Below are 21725 nucleotides of genomic sequence, written 5' to 3' on the forward strand. Positions count from 1 at the left end.
ATGGGTGCCAGGCCCGCTTTTGCCTAGTCGGGTAGTTATTGTGCTTTTTGTTCCGGAATAGGAGGGTCGGGTCCAAAGGCTTATTCGCCTTTTCTTCTCCCATAGATTCTCCGTGTATGGACCCTAAAAGCTACCGCTGCTGCTGCTGCTGCTGCGGACCTAGATAGTTACTGTCTCAGCTTTAGGATGTACGCTCTGCCACTAGAAGCTCTTCCAAGGGACCGAGGTAACCGCGCCCCCCGGGACGAGGAAGTGCGCGTGCGTTTGAGGGAGGGCGCCCCAGACGAGATGCCTCCTGCGCATGTGTGACAAGAAGGCGTTCCTAGATCGTGGAGGGAAAGCTGCTCTTCCCGAGAAGGGGAGGTGTCTCTTTGGCCTTGGTAGGTTTACGCCCCCACTTGGGCTGTGGGCATTGGTATTTCCAGCCCATCTCTCACCAATCCTCCAGGCACTGTGCACTATCCTTACTCTGGGTTGCTTTGGGTAGTTACCCGACCTGGAGTTTAATGGCCTTAACATATCAAAAGAGGGCCTTAGAGCCACTGATTTCGTCTTCTACTTCCAACAGTAGTTCAGTATAAATTAACACAGTGTTTCAGATATTTCTATTTCGGTCATTATTGTAACGAAATCTTTCCCATCAAGCTCTTTTTCTTCCTCCTATGGAAAAACTGCTACTGAGGAGGAAAATACAAATCTGAAGTTATCTTCTAGAGCAAAGTTGCTCATAAGAATGAAAGTTAAAGAATTGCTTTCCTGCAGAATCCTGCAGTCCTAAAATGTCCTACCTTTGGCAGCACTTCTAACCTGGCTCTTGGCCTTTCAATCTCTAGAGTTCCCCCTCCTATCAAATTTTGACTCTTTCCTTTCCTTTCCCCATAGTTTCTCTTGTACTCCCCAACTTTTTTGCTTTGGGTATAGGCATAACCAGACATCTAAAAAATTCCTTTTCTGTTCTTCACAAATCAATGGTATTTGCATTATGCTTAATCTGCCAGCAGGGTTGCTCATGAACTTGTTCTTCTCTTTAAGGCAATTAAAAAACAGTGGAATGGAAAGCAATTATTGTGGTCATCCCGTGTTAAGCTCCTCTTCAGCAATGTATACATTCCTGCTGGGGGCCATATTCATTGCTTTAAGCTCCAGTCGAATCCTACTTGTAAAATATTCAGCCAATGAAGGTAAGTTAAGATTTGGAATATGTATGGAGCACTGCCATCTAATCACACTTTATCTTTCTTGTCTTTAGTTTCCCTTGTATATAAAATGGGGATAATACCCTTAAAAGTATTCTGCTTCATGTCAGTGATAAAGCATGTTTACATTTGGTTCTTTAAACTTTCATTCCTTACCAAGAAAAATTTTTGATGCTGAGTGAAATTTGGGTCAATTAAGTACAGGATCAAAACCTTTGCAGAACAGATCATAACATCTGACTGTTGGTTTAATCAACAGGTGTTTCTGGGCCTATAGCAATATATATTATAACTTATTTTGAAATAGGAGATATATTTGGTCAGTTGGCATTTGTGAGGTACTATTTTAAGTACATTATCAATGGAGCAGTACAGGTTATTAACTTTGATAAATACACACTCAGGAAATCTTTTATTATTCTTAATGTAAGAATTTGTATTTAAACAGTTTAATTCCACAAAACTGTGTTGAGAACCTCTCACTAGTTATTGAGTACACGTAAAATCATGACATCATGATCGTTAATGGTCTGCTTGGGGAGTCAGATGTGTACATAAGTCTCTTTTTCAGTTAACATTTCTCTGCCAGGCGCTGGGCTAGATATTACTAGAAGGGTTCAAAGTGCATAAGATATAGACTTTATTCTCAAGAATTCACAGTTTATTAGAAGAGAAATACATGTAAATGCATCATGAAAATACAGTATAATAAGTGCAGTTCTATACCAAAGATACAGAGGTAGTTTTACATAGAAAGTGATATATTCTGTCTGGGAGAGCATGATGTGGACTGTGACACAGTCAGGGAACACTTCCCTGATAAGGTGACAGTTGATCCACAAGAAGACAAGGTGGGCAGAGGTATTCAAAACAGAAGCAACAGCCTATAAAAATGAACAGATGTATTAAAAAAGCAGGATGGATTGTGAGAATGTGTAGTTCAGAATTACTGAGCAAAAAGTTTTAAGGACTTGGACGAGGTGGGAAGGAGTGATTAGCCAGAGAGGGCAGTAATGATCAGAGAGCTGAGGACTTTATATGTCATGCTAAGCATCTGGGACTTTATTCTCTAGGCCCTAGAGTCTGGGGGACAAGGAATACTTGGAGGAATATAAACGGCAGGGTAAGATGAGAAAGACTATTATGGTAGCTGGATGGAGAAGGGACTAAAGGGGAAGAGAAGTAGCCAGTTAGGGGGTTATTACAAATTCAAGCCACAGATGATGAAAACTAACCAAGGTTTTTGAAGTAGGAATTGAGAAGAGAGGATAGATTCAAGAAATATTCTAAACATAGAAAAGACAAGACCTGGAGAATGTGTGGAATGTGGAGATTAAAGGAGATGAAGTATTGGATAGTTCAGAGGTTTCTGGTTTGGATGCTGAGTAGATCAATGATGTTCTCACCTGAGATGGAGACTAAGGAAGGAAGAGCAGGTTGGACAGAGCTCAGAGAAATTAACAGTTTTAGCTCTTGTACCTTCCATGAGGCCAGGAGCTGTGTCCGTGTTTACTGCTGTATCCTGCTGTGTTTAGCACTTCACACATGTCAAGGAAATGCCAGTTAAGTGAATAAATAGGAGATAGTTATTCATATGGATATGTTTAGTGAGCATTAAATGTTCCAGAATACAGATTTGGAAACATTTATATTAAGTTGACATTTAAAACCCAAGGAGCGGAGGGCTCATTCAGAGTAACCACACAGAATGAGAAAATAACAAAGAGCCAAGGATAGAACTCCAAGGAATGCCAGCATTTAACAGGAGTGCTGACACTCAGAAGGATATTAAGAAGGAATTAGAGGGCTTCCCTGGTGGCACAGTGGTTGAGAGTCCGCCTGCCGACGCAGGGGACACGGGTTCGTGCCCCGGTTTGGGAAGATCCCACATGCCGCGGAGCGGCTGGGCCCGTCATCCATGGCCGCTGAACCTGCGCGTCCGGAGCCTGTGCTCCGCAATGGGAGAGGCCACAACAGTGAGAGGCCCACGTATCGCAAAAAAAAAAAAAAAAAGAAGGAATTAGAGAGATGAGTTGCAGTCCAAACTGCTTGGGGGCAAGATCTGAGTGGAAAGTGGGTACAGTGGAGATAATTAATATTGACACTTTTATGGAGATTAGGAGGAGGTATGGTAGCTGGAGAGGGAGGATCTTATATTTTATTTTTTTCGGTTGGGAGTTTTGAACGTATTTGTAGGAGAGGAGAGGAAGCCAGTTAATTGAAAGATAAAGGAGATATACTGAAGCCCGAGGAAATAATTATTGGAGCAAAACCCCTGAAGAGAAGGGAAGGTTTTAATGGGGAGAATGGGTGAATAGTGGGGCCATGGCTCCTCTCTCTGGGAGTGAAGGGAAACCAATAAGGATGAATGTGTCATAGATAAGGTTGGAGTGTGGGCAGTAGAGTGGAGAGAGGTCACACATGATGCTGTGATAAGATTTGGCGTCAACCATGAGAGAAATGCAAGGAGAAAAACAAAAACGATGAAAAGCAAGAATGAGTTAAAGAGCAGTGACAAGAGTTTGAAAGTTGTGATATAAAGCCCCCCCCATTTGTGTGTGTGCATGTTTGCTCATGTGTATCATGCTAGAAAGTAAAGCAAAGTATTGTTGGAGGATAATGGAGTGTGATTTCATTTTAGCTTTGAGCTCAGAAAAGGGAGGAAGAGATGTTTTTAACTGAGCTTTGAATAATGGAGAAAGTTTGACAGGCAATTAAGTGCCTGCTAAGTGCAGAACACTTAACTGCCAGGTTTAGGATGTCTTACAAGACATGATCCCTGTCTTGTAAGAAGCTTACTTTTTAAAATTTATTTATCGAATTTGTTTGTTTTTATTTTTGGCTGTGTTGGGTCTTCGTTGCTGCGTACGGGCTTTCTCTAGTTGCAGCGAGCGGGGGCTGATCTTCATTGTGGTGCACGGGTTTCTCATTCTCTTGTTGTGGAGCACGGGCTCTAGGTGCGCGGGCTTCAGTAGTTGTGGCGCGTGGGCTCAGTAGTTGTGGCGCGCGGGCTCAGTAGTTGTGCACGGGCTTAGTTGCTCCGCGGCATGCGGGATCTTCCCGGACCAGGGCTCGAACCCGTGTCCCCTGCATTGGCAGGCGGATTCTTAACCACTGTACCACCAGGGAAGCCCCAAAGCTTACATTTTAAGGGTAAGACATACAACATAAAAAGTAACTATAATACAATGTTACAAGTACTGTTATAGAGGTTTATAGGTAGTGTTAGCCACAAACTGGGTTCACCTCTTGGTACGTGTTGAGCCAAAAGACACAACCAAGCCAAAGATCGGGAGAAGGAAGGATTTATTATTACTTGTAGCAAGTAAGGAGAACACCGGAGAGCTTTCCCAAAGCAGTGTCTTCCCAAACAGCAAAATTGGGCAAGTTTTAAGCTAAAGGGTACATGCAATTTATGAAGGGGCTTGGGTGGTTGACAGAATCCAGCTTTAGTTGATTGAAGTCAGGAGGGTCAGAAAAGGTCAACATCATCATCCAGTTCTAGTTGATCTGGTGGTTGAGCACTGCAGGCTCATCTTTACCATTGAAACTGAACTGGGAGTCTTTACAACTGATACATTATCTTTGCTATTGTCACTTCTCTTGCTGGATAACCGTTTGTTCCTGCACTCTTTTGTTCCCTTAAGATCCTTAATTACTGAGACCTGTTCAAGGGCAAGCATTATGGCCAGGTTTAAGTCACAAGATGGCTTAGGCCAAAAATGGCTTCTCTTATGTCCAGAAAGCCACGCCTGGTTCTCTTTCTCCGGGGACCCCCTACCCTATCTGTTTACACTAGTGCTACAGGATCGGAGATGAGTAAAGGATTGATTATGCATAGGTTGTGAAGGTTAGGGAAAACCACAGAAAAGAGGAAGAAAGAGTGTTCTGGGGAGGAAGAATGTCGAGTTGGCTTTTTTCCTTTGTACTTGGCCAGTTTTGGTTTTTCATATGCCAACCAAGGGAAACAAGCAAATATTTCTGAGAAAATGCATTCCTCAAAATAGTAACTAATAAAATTTATGTTTGTCCTTGGTAAAATCTTAGAGCAAGTTGTTTGTAAGCATTTAGAAAAAGGAGAGAAATAACAGCTAAGTCAAGATATACTAACCAAACCTCATTTCCTAATTAGATTGGCTTGTAGATTGGGATATAGCTTCCTGATTGGTCAGTGGGTTTGGATGTGTCAGTGTGTTTGTCCACCGAAGAGCCCTGGGCCAGTTGCCTCTTGCTGCAAGCCGCTTCCTTCTGTTACCACAACATACTGTTTGTCCCAGAGTGCCTAACAAATATTGTTTTCCATGTGTACCATGATATGAAACAGATAGGAAAACTCTGAGTTAAGGGAATATCACAGACAGAGTGTACCTTGATTTAAGCAAGGCAGACAAGTCACACAAGAGGAATCCTGAGCTGGGTAATAATTCAGCCACCTAGATTGATAGCTGTTTGATTAGTCAGGCCCCGATTGTTAGTTAATGGTCAACTTAGAAGGTTGTCTCTAATGCCACAAAGCTTTCTTCGCCTGTAGCCCTAGCCTCCTCAACACATTTTTCAGGAACTTGAAAGAAAACATGAGAGGCATATCTCTCAATTTCGAGGATAATAAAACACTCAATGAGGTTAAGGATAGCTAACACATTAGGTGAATTGATTCAAAAATACAAAAGAGCCAAAACCAACTGGATGAAGTTTAATATAACCAGTCTTAAAGTCCAACTTTTAAGTTTAGAAACAGCTCTAAACTATTTACTGTATGTAAGCATTATATAGAGCACAATTTATAATTAAAAAACATTTCTGTTACATTTCAGAGAACAAATATGATTATCTTCCAACCACTGTGAATGTGTGCTCAGAACTGGTGAAGCTGGTTTTCTGTGTGCTTGTGTCACTCTGGGTTCTGAAGAAAGGTGAGTCTTGAAATGGTACTATATACTGGTTAAAAATCACAGAATCAAAAAATTTTAGAACTGAAAGGAACATTTCATATCAGTTAGCCTAGCCCATTAATTTTATATATGAGGCTACTAAGATACAAATAGAAATATGATTTCTCATGTTTTGCAAGTGAGGAACAGACTCAGAGCGTAAGTTGTAAGTGTTAATGTGGTGCTGGGTAGGAGGGGGCAGAGCCTGGAGTCCAACCCACATGTCCTAGCGTCCCGTCCACTGTGCTGCCTCTTGACTTGTTCCTGTGGTGGGTCACACAGCAAGTTAGTTTTTATTCAAATTCAGGATTATCTAAATCACTGCTGTCTGACGTGATACGTAGCATACTGCAAAACAGTCCCCATTGCCTTTAGGGGGACAGCATAGCGCTTTGGAGTCAGAGAGACTGTATTCTAGGGCAGATTATTTTACTTTTCTGAGCTCCAGTTTCATCAGCTATCAAATAAGTATCAAATAAGGGTGCACATAGTATCAAATAAGGGTACTAATCCTTCCTCAGATCAAAAGTATGTACCCTTTTGTGGCTATTAATTCTCCAGTTATGGAACCTTAGCTCTCTCTTCTACTTTGATCCACCTTCCCACATGAGGTAGACATAGAATTTACACCGTTAAAGGGCTTGCCCAAGAAGATGTCTTTTCATTCTCAGAGGTTTCAGTCTTTGCAGAGTTTATAGTTAGTGGAATACATTTCTTAATCTCATGAAATTTATGAAGTATTTACAGGGGTTAGACTTAAATTGTTTTCTATCTTTTCATTTTATTTTACATTCTCCGTTACAGTACCTTCTTAATTTTTTGTAAACCTAGAGATAGGAGAATAACTCATACTAGGATGAGCAAAGGTTAATTTTCTCTACTCCCCTATGTATAAACTTTCACTTAATATCCCCCTTTCCTGATTCCCTCACCCACCACAGCACCACTGTCCCGGCCCCGGGAAAACAAAATCCCAGCATGAACGCTACATTTTTTGTTCCACTTATTTTAACTTGTTGATCTCTCTTGGCTTTATGCTCAGAGTAGTAAGAGAAAACATAAGTGTGTCCTGAGTTGCCTTCCTCAGTAATATGTCTGTCTCAAGTTAGCAGGAACTAAGAAAATCAGTATTCCTAAAGTGTTGCTATTGTCAGAGATGAGCACGGTGGTGGGGTGAAGAAAGACCGTAATGGAATCCTGTGTAGTTCTTGATTTCTCAAGGCTAATAGTCACTTACGAAAGCACGTTCATTAAGTCTCTTTTAAAGAATTATATCAGAAATTAAATACAACTTACTTTCTCTAAAAATATGTGCATTCTCATCAAGCTCATATATTTATTGCTGTATTTCTTTCTTTAGAAGATCATCAAAATAGAAACTTGAGATGTGGTTCCTGGAAGAAATTCTCTAATTTCATGAAGTGGTCCATTCCTGCCTTTCTTTATTTCCTGGATAATTTGATTGTCTTCTATGTCCTTTCCTATCTTCAGCCTGTAAGTAAATAATGACAAAGAAGACAGCATTGAAAAGACAGAGAAATGAATCCTGGAACTAACCTTTCTCTTTTTTTTTTTTAATGGTTTTCCTTGGCACTGTTAGTTTCTCATTGCCTCACTGGCCTTCCTGAGGTTTGAGCAGAATCATCTGAGCACTGACTTACCAATCCACTTGCAAGACTCTTCCACTGTGAAAGATAACCATTAAACTGTGCTGACTGATCTGTGGGAGCTGCTTCCTGACCACTGAATCTAGAGCCATCTCTCTCTGTGTAACCTTAACCAGTCTGCCTGTTTTCTGAGCCATCCTGTGGTTACCCACCTCTAATATGAATCTCAACATCCAGGACCTCCAAGCAGACTCCCATGATTAACTCAGAAAATTATACACTCAGTGTACCGCTCTTTCTTACACTTGTTTTAATGTGGTGTATACATATTCTTTTGGTATGATTTTCGTTTTCTGTTAGTCCTGTCATTTAACCAAGTTCTTTAAGGGTAGAGATTATATCCTCCCAATCTAACTGCTATCCATAACTGATAATACTAGGTATACTTCTCATCTCTCCTGGCATCCCCTATGCCAATTTAGAGAGCTGTTAGTAATCAGAATTAAAGTTTGGTCTCTTCTGCTTTTACCTGTTACTCAGTTTGGATCACATGTATATTTTCCCCTCTATATTTTCATTTTATAAAATGAAGGTTTCTATTACCACATTTAAGAAAATGTGTTTTAATTTTCTTTAAAGAGCAAGTTCAGGCATTTTGATCATACATAGAATTTCTGTTGACACTAGTCCTCTATTTGAAGCCTCTTAAGTATATCCAAATCAGTGTGAAAGTGGGATGAAAAGGAGGGATCAAGAGGGCACTGAGGTAGAAAACAGGAGTTTGATTCTTTTGCACAATTGAAAAGATTAGAACCAGGCAAGGGCAAACTGCTCTGTAAAATAGAATAGTGTTACCATACTGGCCCAAAGGTAAGGACCTGGGCCAGGGGATCACCTGAAGTTGTTTTCAGCTCTGTGATCCATTTTATTAGTAAAAGTTCATTCCATTTAAAACGTGTCCTCTCCTAAATTCTTTCACTTTGTTTTTCAGATCCGAGAATTCCTCCCAACGACATAATTATTCACCTCCAATAAATGTATATTTGTTGTGTTTTATTTGTATCCAACAGACTAGCTCTAAATTTATATCCCTTTGCTAAATCCCTAGTACCAAAGCAGGAGTGCAACTTCCTGTTCTTACAGCTTATTGCTTTGCTCTTCCTTCCTGATTGTGTACAGCCACAGATATTACAAAATAAATTACTTGGCTTATATATTCTGTGTAGTGCTATGCCCAAGCCTAGTTGGAAAGAATTAAATAGAGATGCATGGAAGTTTGGGGGCAAAGAGCTGTGATATTTTATTTATTCTATACTATTGCCTGGACAGAGTGGACACAGTTCCCCAGGCCAGCAGGCTGTTTTGTTAGGTACATTTGCAGTGCTGTAACTGTGATTCATCAGAGCCGCCACTTCCCCACTCTTAACCAGCCATGTACTTTTCTTATCTCCTCTTACTTGTCTTCTAACCAGGGGTTCACAAACATTCGTCTGCAAAGAAAACCTTAAAACAATGGTTCCCATAAAAATTCAGTAGAAAAAGAGCAATATTGTATTCTTGGAATTTTTGCTAGTTGTTATTGGATTTTACTCTTATTTCTTTAATTCAGCTGCATATTAGTCGTGTTTGCTGGTTGTATAAGATTGTGGATACTCTTTAGGGTTGGTCAATCTAAAGTGACAGCAAGGAGGAAGGCAGTAGGATTTGCTTTTAGAAATTATTAATATTGTCAGATCCAATTATGGCGGCAGTGATAAATTTCATATTTTCTGGGCCAAAATGTATATATGTTCAGATTAATATTCTCATATGTGGAATTTGACTAAATTCACAAAAATAAACCTTAATAAAATCTGGCTAACACCTTTCTAAGTGTTTAGAACAATGTGAATAATTCCAAAGGACTGTCAAATATAAGTTTGGTAATGAATCACTGATACTGAATCACTACAGTTCAACCAGGTAAATTGATTTAATTCCTAGAGCATTAAAAACGCTTAAAAACCTAGACCTCCATCTTCTTAATGTATAAATGGGCCTAACAGTACTTGCTTTCTCTCTACCCACAGAATCAGTGTTAAAAGTCTCTGAGAGCTTGAAAAAGAATGCTTTATAATCATTGTAACCATTATTTCTGGACCTAAACCTATAGAGTTTATAAGTATTTCCAGATCTGCACATAAAGATTATTACACAGGCACTTGCTGAATTTCAGCACATTTTCAAAGCCTGTACAATAAGTTGATCATATCTATGTAAGTTTAACAAGCAATAAAAATAGAATTTAATCCTCTAGTGAAGTGGCTGCCCTAATAACCCCTCTGGGTTTTGACCAAAAAGCTTTTTTTGTCAGGTTAACTTGCACCAAGCTGAGAGATTTCTGAGGTCAGTGCTTTGCTTGGGTTGTAACTCTATCTTCTCTTTCTTTCTAGGCCATGGCTGTTATCTTCTCAAATTTTAGCATTATAACAACAGCTCTTCTATTCAGGATAGTGCTGAAGTAAGTAACTTGTTGTGAAAGCATATATCATACTTTAAAATGGCACCGCCTTGTTTCAGGTGATATACCCTCTGAATCCCAAGGCCGAGATTTTATTCCTAATTTGCTTTGTGTGTTGGGCAAGTTGTTTAACCCATCTGGAAAGCAGCTGCAGTGTTAGCCTGTCTAAATCCTCTGCGATTCAATGTTTGAAATGTATTTTCTTAGCATCTCAAAAGAAAAGGGATGATTGGGTTTTAATTATTTTAATTTTTAGCGCCAGATTTTCAACAAAGAATTCATTAGCTTTTTTTTTTGAAGATTCTCTGTACACTAATAGGGAACCAAGAAGTTCTAAGATTAATATGTTTGTTATATGGAGTTTGGAGGTGATAAAAAGTGGCAAATTCCTTATTAAACTCCTTGAGATGACTACGTGATTTAAGCTGTAACTGGCAGAGGATTTGCATGAGGAATCTAGTTAAAATTACAATTAATAAGAGTTAACTTATTAAACTTTCCAAGTGCTATCACTAATTCATCTCCAGGAGAACGTTTGAATAAAATAAACATTTTTAGTTTAGATAGGCTCTGCTGCAAAGCAAAGGCCAGAAAGTCCTAAGGTGATACAGGATCTGGGTACTTAACTCCAGTTTAATTTGTTATTTAATGATGATGATGATGATGATGATGATGATGAAAATAAAATTAACTCTTTGTTATATTTGTTGTGATTGTTTTTATTTTAATTTTACATTCACATTCTCTTTTTGTTTCTCAATGTGCTATGTCATAGTGTGTTTTCATAATTGATGTGTACAGAAGGATGAAGGGCTTGGTCCATAGGCACTAATTATTTGTTGAATCCCATGATGCATTCAGTACATAAATTATATGAAATTCTTGTAAGGTTTTCTTTTACCCTGAGGAAACATTCAATTTAATAGTTGATGTAAGAGATGGGGAAAAAATGAACATAGCATTTCATCCAATTTAAATGTTAGAGTCACTGAAATTTGCTTTTGCTATCACTTTCTTCATTTTATTTATGAATTGTGAGAATAATTCAATTCAACTAGCAAGTTAAAGAATGCTAATCCAAAAAAAGTTTTAAAGTCTTTAAAATCAGCATGAAAGTCACTTTGTAGGATAAAAGTTGGCTTCTGAGAAAACATATGTAAGCAATAATATTTTTATATTGATTCCTGTGATAAAATTAAGGATGCATTTCCATAAAGGAATAATTGTTGGCTCTGACACACAATAAAATACTCACTATTAATAGGGGAGCGATGGTCTCAAAAACATGTATTTTTTTTGTTTTGTTTGGGGCTTTTTTTTTACTTCAAGTAAAAAAATTTTTTTTCCTGTAAAGTGACAGTTCATGAGTACACATGGTATTATACTTAAGTTATTATATAATATATAAGTATTATGTCAAAATTAAATTAATAACTGAATTTACCAAAGAGAAGTTTAAAGGTATGTATTTCCTGATTTGAAATTGACTAGTAGCTCTACCTATGCCAAGAGTTGGTGGTTTGTTTTTTTTAATGACCCCAGAGCATGAGCAGGGCTGTGGGCCAAGGTGAGGGGCACTTGGAAAAGCCCTGCCCAGGGTGGCCCGACTGCCATGTGGGCAGCTGCCCGGGGAGGCTCTCCACCAGTGACTAGAAAACACTAAGGTCTCCTCAGGGCCTTCCTACCCTATTTCGACTTAACCCCACAATGACCCCATGAGATAGGTGCAGTTAGGCTGAGTCTGTGCCTGGAACCCGGAGCCACTAAGCATTTTGCAGCCCTTGGGCAGCTCCCTTTGGCTGTAGAAGAGAGGGAGTCTAGGTGGATAGGCTGGGGGCGGAGGGACAAACAACGTTATGAGCTACAGTTCAAACTTTTTTTCTTTTTTTACATATTTTACCTCTTAATATTCAAAGCAGTAATATTGATTCTTAGGCATGTGTTTGCTTTGTTGTTAATACCACTCTGTTTTGAATCCTTAGAAGTTCTTTAGATTAAAGAAACAATAAAATCACTCCATTTTTATTATTTCCACAAACGCTTAGTTCCCAGAATGGGTCTTAGTTTGACTAATTCACAAATCAGCACTTGAAGCTACTCTAAATAGTGGAGCTAAAATGTGTTAATAAATCTAATAATGTCTTTTATGGGAATGCCTTTTAAGTATTACCTATTATTATATTTTAAAATCAACTTTGTTCTATTTTGATCTTTTTGTTGGTGGTAGTGTATGTTGTTTGTTAGTTTTTCCCTATTTAATCTACTCTTTGTGAGTCATTTGATGGTCTTCTGCCCGTGGCAATAAAATTTTGACCTAAGAATAGCTTGAGTTCTATCACAAGTTCTTAATTTATTTGCCATAAATAACTCATTTAGAATATCAAAGCTCTTGTCTTATACTTAACTCTAGCAGAGCCATCAAATACCTTTCCCATACAGGTAAAGGATATAAGGCTATACAGGTAGAAAAAAATAAGTCCAGTGACTAATGTAAAACTTACTTGTAAGAATTTGAAAGTGAGAAAAAGTGAAAAGTATCACCATTCAAATGTCTTATTCTAAACCCCATGTGAATGCATAGATTTCCTCCTTGAAGTATAGTTACTGGTTCAAAGTGGAAATGTGGCAGGCATGCCTCAAGGCCCTATTGGTTTGCTCTTAAGTCTTGGCAAAGTTGTATAATCTTGTTTGCTAGGCTTCAGGGAATAATAATGTCAGCCTCAACATCGAGATTTGGGAGATTAGAGAGCGAAACCAAGACCAGCACTTATTTTTACCTAAAGAATGTATGTAAGTTTCTCTGATTTCTTCAAAGGGAAGGGAAAAAATTGTTAAAAAACACATTTTGAAACATATGTTGGATGTCTTAGAAGTTACGGTGAACTTTACTTTCTGAACCAGCAGAAAAAATAAAAGTGCCACTCAGTAATAACAAGCATTTCTCCAAAACCATTCGTTCACTTGATAAATATTTATAATTTCCCATGATAAGTCTGCCCCTGGTCACTCTTTGTGCTATTTAGAAAGGTATGATGCATGGCTTCTTGAAAAAAGTTATGTCTTTCCACTTAAATATTTTCTTGCTCTGCCTTGGTTTACCACCAGATATGGTAGAAATGCTCTTATCTGACACAATTTGGACCTAATTGTTGAGTTACTAGGAAAACTCAAAGTAGGGATGTCATTTAAAATATATATATACTTTAGACAATTTAACTTAAGGTATGTAAGTGTCAATTCATCATTCTTTTTTTTTTTTTTTTTTTTTGCAGTACGCAGGCCTCTCACTGTTGTGGCCTCTCCCATTGCGGAGCACAGGCTCCGGACGCGCAGGCCCAGCGGCCATGGCTCATGGGCTCAGCCGCTCTGCGGCATGTGGGATCTTCCCCGACCGGGGCACGAACCCGTGTCCCCTGCATCAGCAGGTGGATTCTTAACCACTGCGCCACCAGGGAAGCCCCATCATTCTTTTGATGAAGAGCCTAAGACCTTTCCTTTGCATACGTGTGGGGTTTGCTGATTGGAGTTCTTTGGCTTCTTTCTTGCTTGAACCTACATTCATTACACATCATCTGTGGTTTCTGGTTTCAATTTCATTATAGTGGAGCAAGCCTTAAATATATTTTTAAAGTAGATTCTTCTGGATTTTTACTATTCATTCCCTAAGCTTAAACTAACTTACCTGTACCTAATTCAAAGGCAGTTTTTTTGTCTTGAGATTTGCCTTTAGTCCTCCCAAAGCATTCAACTTAGTTTTCATGAAAACAGCAATCCTTTTCATTCACTCATAATTTATGATTTCTGTAATCATTAAAATATATAATTACAATAATGAGGTCACCTGGCAAAAACACGTTTTGGAACAGAGACTCTTTGTGAGCAAACAGTTCACTTGGGAGCAGAGGCCTTCAGGTTCAGCAGCCTTCCAGCCAGAGGCATTCAGCTCTGCGCGTCAATCTGAATGTTTTACTGGGGCAGTGGAGAGGTCGGTTAAGTGAGTTTCTACCGTTGCATCACCTAAACCGTAAGGAGCAAACTCTTTCGTGCCTAATCAGTCATCATTTATAAGAGTGCAGATCCTCAGCTGACTTTATAGGATGATTTATTGTTTTATTTTCTTTGCTGAAAATCTATTTTCACCCTAATCCTTAATAATTTTTACCTGCCTAGAACATTATCTTGAATGAGTAATTATTTGCAGTAGGTACCGGTTAGCTTATTTAAGGCTTTATTTCCTTGGATTCTTTTTTCTCCATGTCAATATTAGTGGAAGATCTATAGCCGTCAGAATTGAAAACTTCTAAAGGACCTGTAGAGTATATCATTGCCTCATTTATCTTGACCTACAGTACTTGGTTATATAATGATTTTTATAAATTGAGCACGCATTTTTCATCTCTGTCTTTTTGGTTTCCGTTCCATTTGCTTCTACTACTAAATGTGTACCACCTGCACCTTCAGAAATGTATGTGACTAGCTGACAGTTTCTGACCTCATGGACTATAAGGCTATGTTGGTCTCATCACTGCATGCTAGATCTGGTTATATGAAAGTGTATACACGAGAAGACATATAGGGAGCACAGGTGTGCTGCTGTCTGTGTGTGCTATCTGTGCAGTTAGCAGTTTCACAGCATGAAGCTCTATGGAAGCATTGGTGAAATCAGACACGTATTCCTGTACAGGCATCCGGGGAACTCAGAATTATACTTAAGAGGTGCATTGGTCCAGGAGAACTTACAAAACCATGGCTCAGACTCCTTCCTTGCTCTTTCATAAATACATGACCTTAGAGAAGTCAGTTAACCTCTGAGAACCATTTCCTCCCCTAGAACAGAAACTGCCTGACCCATAGTAGGCGCTCAACAAAGGCTCCAAAATTCTTACAACTTCAGTTCTCACCTGTTGCTTTACACGTCTGCCTTTGCTCATGTTACTCTCTGTTCTTGGTGTGCCTCTTCTCCACCTGACTAATCGATCTTCAAACTTGAAGGTGTTGTTCCCCCCAGAAGCCTCCCTGGATGCCCCCACCTGAGTCCCATACCCCTCTTTCCTTAGTCAAATGTACCTTCTTGTAGCCTTTGTATAGACTCTTGCCTCTTCCTGGGTATATTGCCAACTCCCTTTTCACATGAGAAACTTCAATTTATTTTTCATCTTTCAGCCTAAGTGTCATTTCCTCTTTGAAGCAATACCTGACTCTATTTCCAGACTCAGGTGTTGTTCCTCAGTGTACCCCAATTGTTCTGTGTATCATATGTCACACATTATATTGTCATCATTTAGTTCCATGGCTCACTCACTATTAAAGTGTAAATTCTTTGAGGATGGAGACCAAGTCTTTTTTCTCTTCCCAGCATGCCTGGCACATAGTTGCTGCTTATTAAATGTCTGTTGAACTGAATGAATTTTCAAAATGGAATAATAATCATCATCATCATCATCACATCCTCCATATCTGAAAACTGTGTTGTTAGGCAAAATAAGGAAATAAATAAAGCATTGTTAGGACTTCATCAACTGAGACACTAAAAATATTTTTTTCCTTGCCTTATCAAACAGTTTGCTGTATAATATTTTATGATCAGGCCATGAATCTGGGAACTAGCTTCCTCCTTAAATCATTTCTAGGTCATGAATACCTTTGAAAATTTGACAGATCTTTGAAGGATCACCTGGTGGGTGGGGGTGGGGAAGACCAGGAATTCACCTATGTAGAAGATTTGGCACACACTGCAAGAATTCACAGATATCAGAAGCTCGTCACATTTTTTCTGGTTCATGGAAACTAGATTGAGAATCCCTGCTATAACTTACTTTATCACGAGATTAAAAAGTGATCGTACCAAACAACTAAGATCAGCTTCCAAGGTAGAAAGGAGGCTTAGTTAAACCTATAGGTTAAAAGGAAACTTAAAATGAGGAGAAATGACTGAATGGCCTTAAGGGACAGCTACTATAAAAGCAGATAAAAAATAAGTTCAAGGGGCTTCCCTGGTGGCGCTGTGGTTGAGAGTCCGCTTGCCGATGCAGGGGACATGGGTTCATGCCCCGGTCCGGGAAGATCCCACCTGCTGCGGAGCGGCTGGGCCCATGAGCCATGGCTGCTGAGCCTGCGTGTCTGGAGCCTGTGCTCCGCAACGAGAGAGGCCACAGCGGGAGAAACCACAACAGTGAGAGGCCCACGTACTGCAAAAAAATTAAAAAGTTCAAGAAGCAGACACACCCTAACGGGTTTCCTTTGAACTTGAATTGTGGGGAATGCTGGCAAAAACAGTATGGTTCATGCAACCAAGTACTCAAGTGATTGAGTTTTCAGTAGACACAGTTGATAGAGGAGGAGGAAAAAAGACTAGTATTAAAATCTTTTTTTCATCTTTGAACAGGAGGCATCTAAACTGGATACAGTGGGCTTCCCTCCTGATTTTATTTTTGTCTATTGTGGCCCTCACTTCTGGGACTGAGACCTCACAGCATAACCTGGCAGGACATGGATTTCATCATGATGCCTTCTTCAGCCCATCCAATTCCTGTCTTCTTTTCAGTAGTGAATGCTCCAGAAAAGACAATTGCACAACAAAGGAGTGGACTTTTTCTGAAGCTCAGTGGAACACCACGGCCAGGGTTTTCAGTCATATCCGTCTTGGCTTGGGCCATGTTCTTATTATAGTCCAGTGTTTTATTTCTTCGATGGCCAATATCTATAATGAAAAGATACTGAAGGAAGGGAACCAGCTCACTGAAAGCATCTTTGTACAGAACAGCAAACTCTATTTCTTTGGCATTCTTTTTAATGGGCTGACCCTGGGCCTTCAGAGCAGTAACCGTGATCAGGTTAAGAACTGTGGGTTTTTTTATGGCCACAATGCATTTTCAGTAGCTCTTATTTTTGTAACTGCATTCCAGGGCCTCTCGGTGGCCTTTATTCTGAAGTTCCTGGACAACATGTTCCATGTCTTGATGGCCCAGGTCACCACTGTCATCATCACAGCGGTGTCTGTCTTGGTTTTTAACTTCAGGCCCTCCCTGGAGTTTTTCATAGAAGCCCCATCAGTTCTTCTCTCCATATTTATTTATAATGCCAGCAAGCCTCAAGGTCTGGAATACACATCTAGGCAAGAAAGGATCCGAGATCTAAGTGGCAGTCTTTGGGAGCGCTCCAGTGGGGTAAGTTTGTGAGGATGCTGCATTTTTGCCTGTTCTTCCCAAATTCAAAGTGTAGTTATGCAAGAAGAGAAATAGATCAGTGCTGATTTGTCACAGGGCATATTGGATCTCTGTGACTTATCGTTCAACAAACATTTGTTGGACTCCTTATATATAAGGGCTCATGATAATGCTGTCAGGGGTTGAGAAAAAGTATAAATCACAGTCTCAAGGACTTTATGCATTAGTTGTATCATAGAATATTACAGTCACAGAACCAGAACATGCATCACAGGTTATCTTGTCTAGTCTCCTAGTTTTACAAGTGAAGAAACAGTCTCAGAGAGGCTAACTGGGTTACAGATAGTAAGTGAAAGAAAGAACTGGTACCAAACCCATGAGGTCTGACTCCTAATCCATTCATTACTCTTTCTACTCCACTGTAGTTGGGGAAACAAGCCTCATTCGTAAGAAAAGTTGATCTTTGACGTTAGTAAGTCTTGTTAAATATAAGTCAAAAGCCTGGCTTCTTTCTTTTCCCTGTAGTTTTTCATAAACCAGAGTGTGCCAGAAGGGCAACCTTGTTTATCTCGCTAAGACGGTGGTTCCCAAGGTTCCCAAAAGGATCGCTGCAAATGCATAGTGATCTCTTGGAGGCTCAAGTTAGGAGATATATATTTAAATAAAATATGAAATGGAGTCCTCTATCTAGGTTTAAGTTTACAGTTTTCATGAACACACAAAATATGAGATAGTTCACACAATGAACATTCTACTCTTCGGGAAAGTTAACCTATTTCTTATTAGATAGAGTTCATGGCAGAGCTTCCCTCAGTAATGCCTCTGAAGTGTTGATATTTACAACAGATTCTTAAGATGAAAAAATTAGAAGCCTGCTCTGATCTCAGTTAGAATATAGATTTAGAAATCCTGTATTCTTTTCCAACAGTCTAATAACACTGCTTGCCCTACTTTTTTAGGTAGAAGAAAATCAATGTAACAAGGTAACAAGGTAACAAGGCCTAGTTTATACCTATTTCTGCAGCCTTTAGTCATTTCCCTCCAAGACCAGCAGAGGCCGCTCCTTACTTTGCTCTTGTTAACTTTGAAATTCAACGTTACTGAAGTGCATTCCAATTTTTTATCTCATTATATGCCTGAGGTTAACTTTCCAAGAACTTATTTATTTAATTTCATTTAACAAGATTATAGTTTAATTAAATAAAGTCCATGATTTGTTAGTAAGGTTTCTCCTTAGTAATCATCAAAAATGGAACAGTTCTAATTTTGTCCTAATTAATTACTGATTTCATGTTTCCTTTTAGGATGGAGAGGAACTGGAGAGACTTACAAAACCCAAGAGTGATATTGAATCCGATGAAGATACTTTCTAACTGGTACCCAAATAGTTGGCAGCTCTCACAAACCTTATCTTCACATTTTCAGCATGTGTGATATTTATCTTTCCACTTTGATAAACCAAGAACATTTCTAAAGCATAAAACTCTTTGCATATATCTAACCGCTCCCTAAATAATTCCAACCAAAGCTTAGAGTACCCAAAGGCTAAAAAGTTCTAAGGAACTGACATAAGAATAATAGTATGGAGACTGCATTAATGGCCTGGTACTTAGTAGGTCAAGATATATTTGCAGATTATTTTCCTTGTTCCTCCATTCCAGAAAACTTGTAATAATCATGTTAGCTGTACCCTATAAATATACAAATAGAGATCAGTTTGCCAGATATTCAGAATTGTGTAGTTCTACTCTGCATGCCATAGTCTTCCCTTTTTTATCATTATAAATATCACCTCGGTTGACCCTTGAATTCTGAGGCCATGGAGATAGTCATTTTGTAATTAAAAGAGATAGTCATTTTGTAATTAAAATCAATGAGACTCTAAAAATTTGGTTGAAGGACCTTAATAACCAGCCACAACATTGATTTGAGAGTAGTGTAGTCTGTGCTAAATGTTTTGCCAAAGAAGCAAATTTTTCAACAAAAATCTGAGAATTTTAATTTTTAGGAATTTGTAGGAAATCTTATTTTTAGTGGTTGTCTTTTGATGTTTTTCTACACAAATAAGCTTCCATTTAGGTGAAAGTTGGTTTCCAGTCCCCACCGTTATCACTTGTATTTTACATCACTTAAACCAGCCATGGTGGGTTTTTTCTCCTCAGTTTGACCACATGACTATTGGATTATTCTATTTTGGAGAACTAATAAGCCACTTTTATTAGTTATTAAATAGAACGTATGACTATTTTAAATCTTTATATCATACTCTGTTCCTAAAGGTTGAGACACTGGCTTCAGAATCATGCCAGGTTGTCAGTAAGACTATTGCCGAAGAGTTCTTTTAAAAGAGTCACTTGGCAAACAAATGACTTTTACTGAAATGTGAATAGTATTACTCTAAAAAGAGGAAGGCCAGTAATAAATAAAGCACTTTATAGTAACCATATTTCACCCTTAAACTGCATGGTATTTTTTTAGGTATTTTTGCATGCATCCAGTTGAGTCTATGAGGTAGAGAAGTCAGGTGATAGATAATTTAAAAATGAGAAAACAGAAATGACTTGCCCAAGGCCATATAGCTGGATGGTGATAGGACAAGTGTTGGCTTCAGCTAATAGACCTGTGTGTTTATAGAGCACTACACTGTAAATGTGAGCTTTAAGTTGTCATTTTCATGCAGTCTGTACATCTCTTCTTTCCCCTAATTTTCATACAGATATATATAAGATAATACTATTACATAATCCATCTGTGATATCCAGAGCAATATGAATGGCAAGAGTTGGTGGAAATTTATAAATAAAATAACTATTAAACACTTACCTTGTGTTGTTATATGAAGTGGAATGCAGAGTATTTTTAATTTCAAAACGTAATTTCAAAAGAACTTTTAAAACTGTCTCTTTTTCAGTAGATCTTGACTTCTGAGAACAGCAAAACTTTACCTTATCATAGGCGTTCCATCAGAGTAATTAATGTGAAACAGGAAGATTACTTTATTATGGCAATTCATTTTAAGGTAAAGAAAATCAGCTATAGGAAGACCTTTTAGGAAATATAGCATACAAAACATACTTATGAAACACATAAAATTGCAACAGTATTACTTGTGAAGGTATTGCCTACGGGATATATTAAATAGCAGATCCCACCAATTCATGGAGATTGATTTTCTCACTTACAGTTGCTTTTTCACCCTCCTTTTCAGGAAAGGATTTATTGCCCAAAGGAAGGTTTACTCATGTTAATTTACAAATTAAGTAGAGAGAGGGAAGGAGCTGGGACGAAAATGTGAAGTTCTGACGTGGATGCACTGGAGTACAGTTGACCCCTCAACACAGGTTTGACCTGTACGGGTCCACTTATATGCATATTTTTTTCAATAAATACAATCACCAGTTGGTTGAATCCTCGGATGCGTAACTGCAGATATGGAGGGCCGGCTCTGGGACGTGAGCAACCTCAGAATTGGTCCGCAGTGGGTCCTGGAACAAATCCCCCGCAGATACCAAGGGACAACTGTATTTTGTGGGCGCTACTGTTTTAATAGGAGAGTAACTGGAAGGTGAGAGGTCTAGAAACCATATCCTATCATCTTAGGTGCTCTTGGATCAAGTGTGTAATCTGGGGAGAACGAGTGTCATGTGGAAAAAGAAGTAGACTTCTTTCCTGTTCTAAAGAACAAGTTACAGGGTGATGGTTATTCTTTCCTTATAAGGAAGACTCTCCTAACAAATGATACTTTCCAATAATGGAGAAGACCTTCCTGAAGAGTAGTAGAGAATAGTAGTAAATTCTCAATCACTGAAGTGTTAAGGAGAGATTGTATCAGCAGTATGTTTTAGAAGAGATTCCAGCATTGGTATAGAAGTTGGACTAAGTGATTTCTAAAGTCCCTTCCTATTTTTAGATTCTCTTCTGAGCAGTTTTGACCTACAACTAATGTGCTGAATAGCCTTTGGTTGGACCACAAGTATGGCCTACAGTGACCTGATTCCAGCTCTGTCACTGGTCCTAGGGTCAAACTTCTATCCAGCAATGTGCCTAATCCTGAGGGGAAGCAGGATGTGGCTGTTGGTTATAGAGGGAAAGATGGCTTAGACCCAGATCCCAAACGCTTGGCCAGCTGTGTCCTGCCGCCGTAGGTTTTCAAGGTCCATATGCAGAGGAGACTCAGGGCAGAGTTAACTTTGTTTATAACTCTAAGGCTTTTTGCATCTGAATCCCCATGTGGAAGCCCTGTTGCTGGTGACCTGGGTTAGACCATGTGGGGCTGCAGGGAAACCTTCTGCTCTTGTACAGGCCCAACCTTGACCAGACACAGC

At 39.0% G+C, this 21725-nt stretch overlaps 1 protein-coding gene across 4 annotated transcripts; it reads left to right on the forward strand.

Moving 5' to 3' along the window:
• Window positions 1–19: 19 nt before the first annotated feature.
• On the forward strand, window positions 20–20235 carry SLC35A5 (solute carrier family 35 member A5; the record flags this gene model as incomplete). 4 transcript variants are annotated; one of them, XM_081234514.1, is made up of 7 exons in its annotated part: window positions 20–380; window positions 1033–1181; window positions 6011–6109; window positions 7491–7621; window positions 10167–10234; window positions 16620–17400; window positions 18705–20235. In XM_081234514.1, 6 exons carry the CDS (start codon window positions 1052–1054, stop codon window positions 18771–18773), a joined length of 1278 nt encoding a protein of 425 aa, XP_081090640.1. In that variant the 3' UTR covers window positions 18774–20235. The 4 variants fall into 4 exon arrangements, with proteins under 4 accessions (XP_081090640.1, XP_081090639.1, XP_081090638.1 ...); XM_081234513.1 differs by having other exon boundaries at window positions 21–226; window positions 7488–7621; XM_081234512.1 differs by having other exon boundaries at window positions 22–380; window positions 7488–7621.
• Between the last annotated feature and the right edge of the window lie 1490 nt (window positions 20236–21725).

The sequence above is a fragment of the Mesoplodon bidens genome (genome assembly GCF_964165515.1).
Source record: "Mesoplodon bidens genome assembly, chromosome: 5".
In the NCBI taxonomy this organism is placed as follows: Eukaryota; Metazoa; Chordata; class Mammalia; order Artiodactyla; family Ziphiidae; genus Mesoplodon; species Mesoplodon bidens.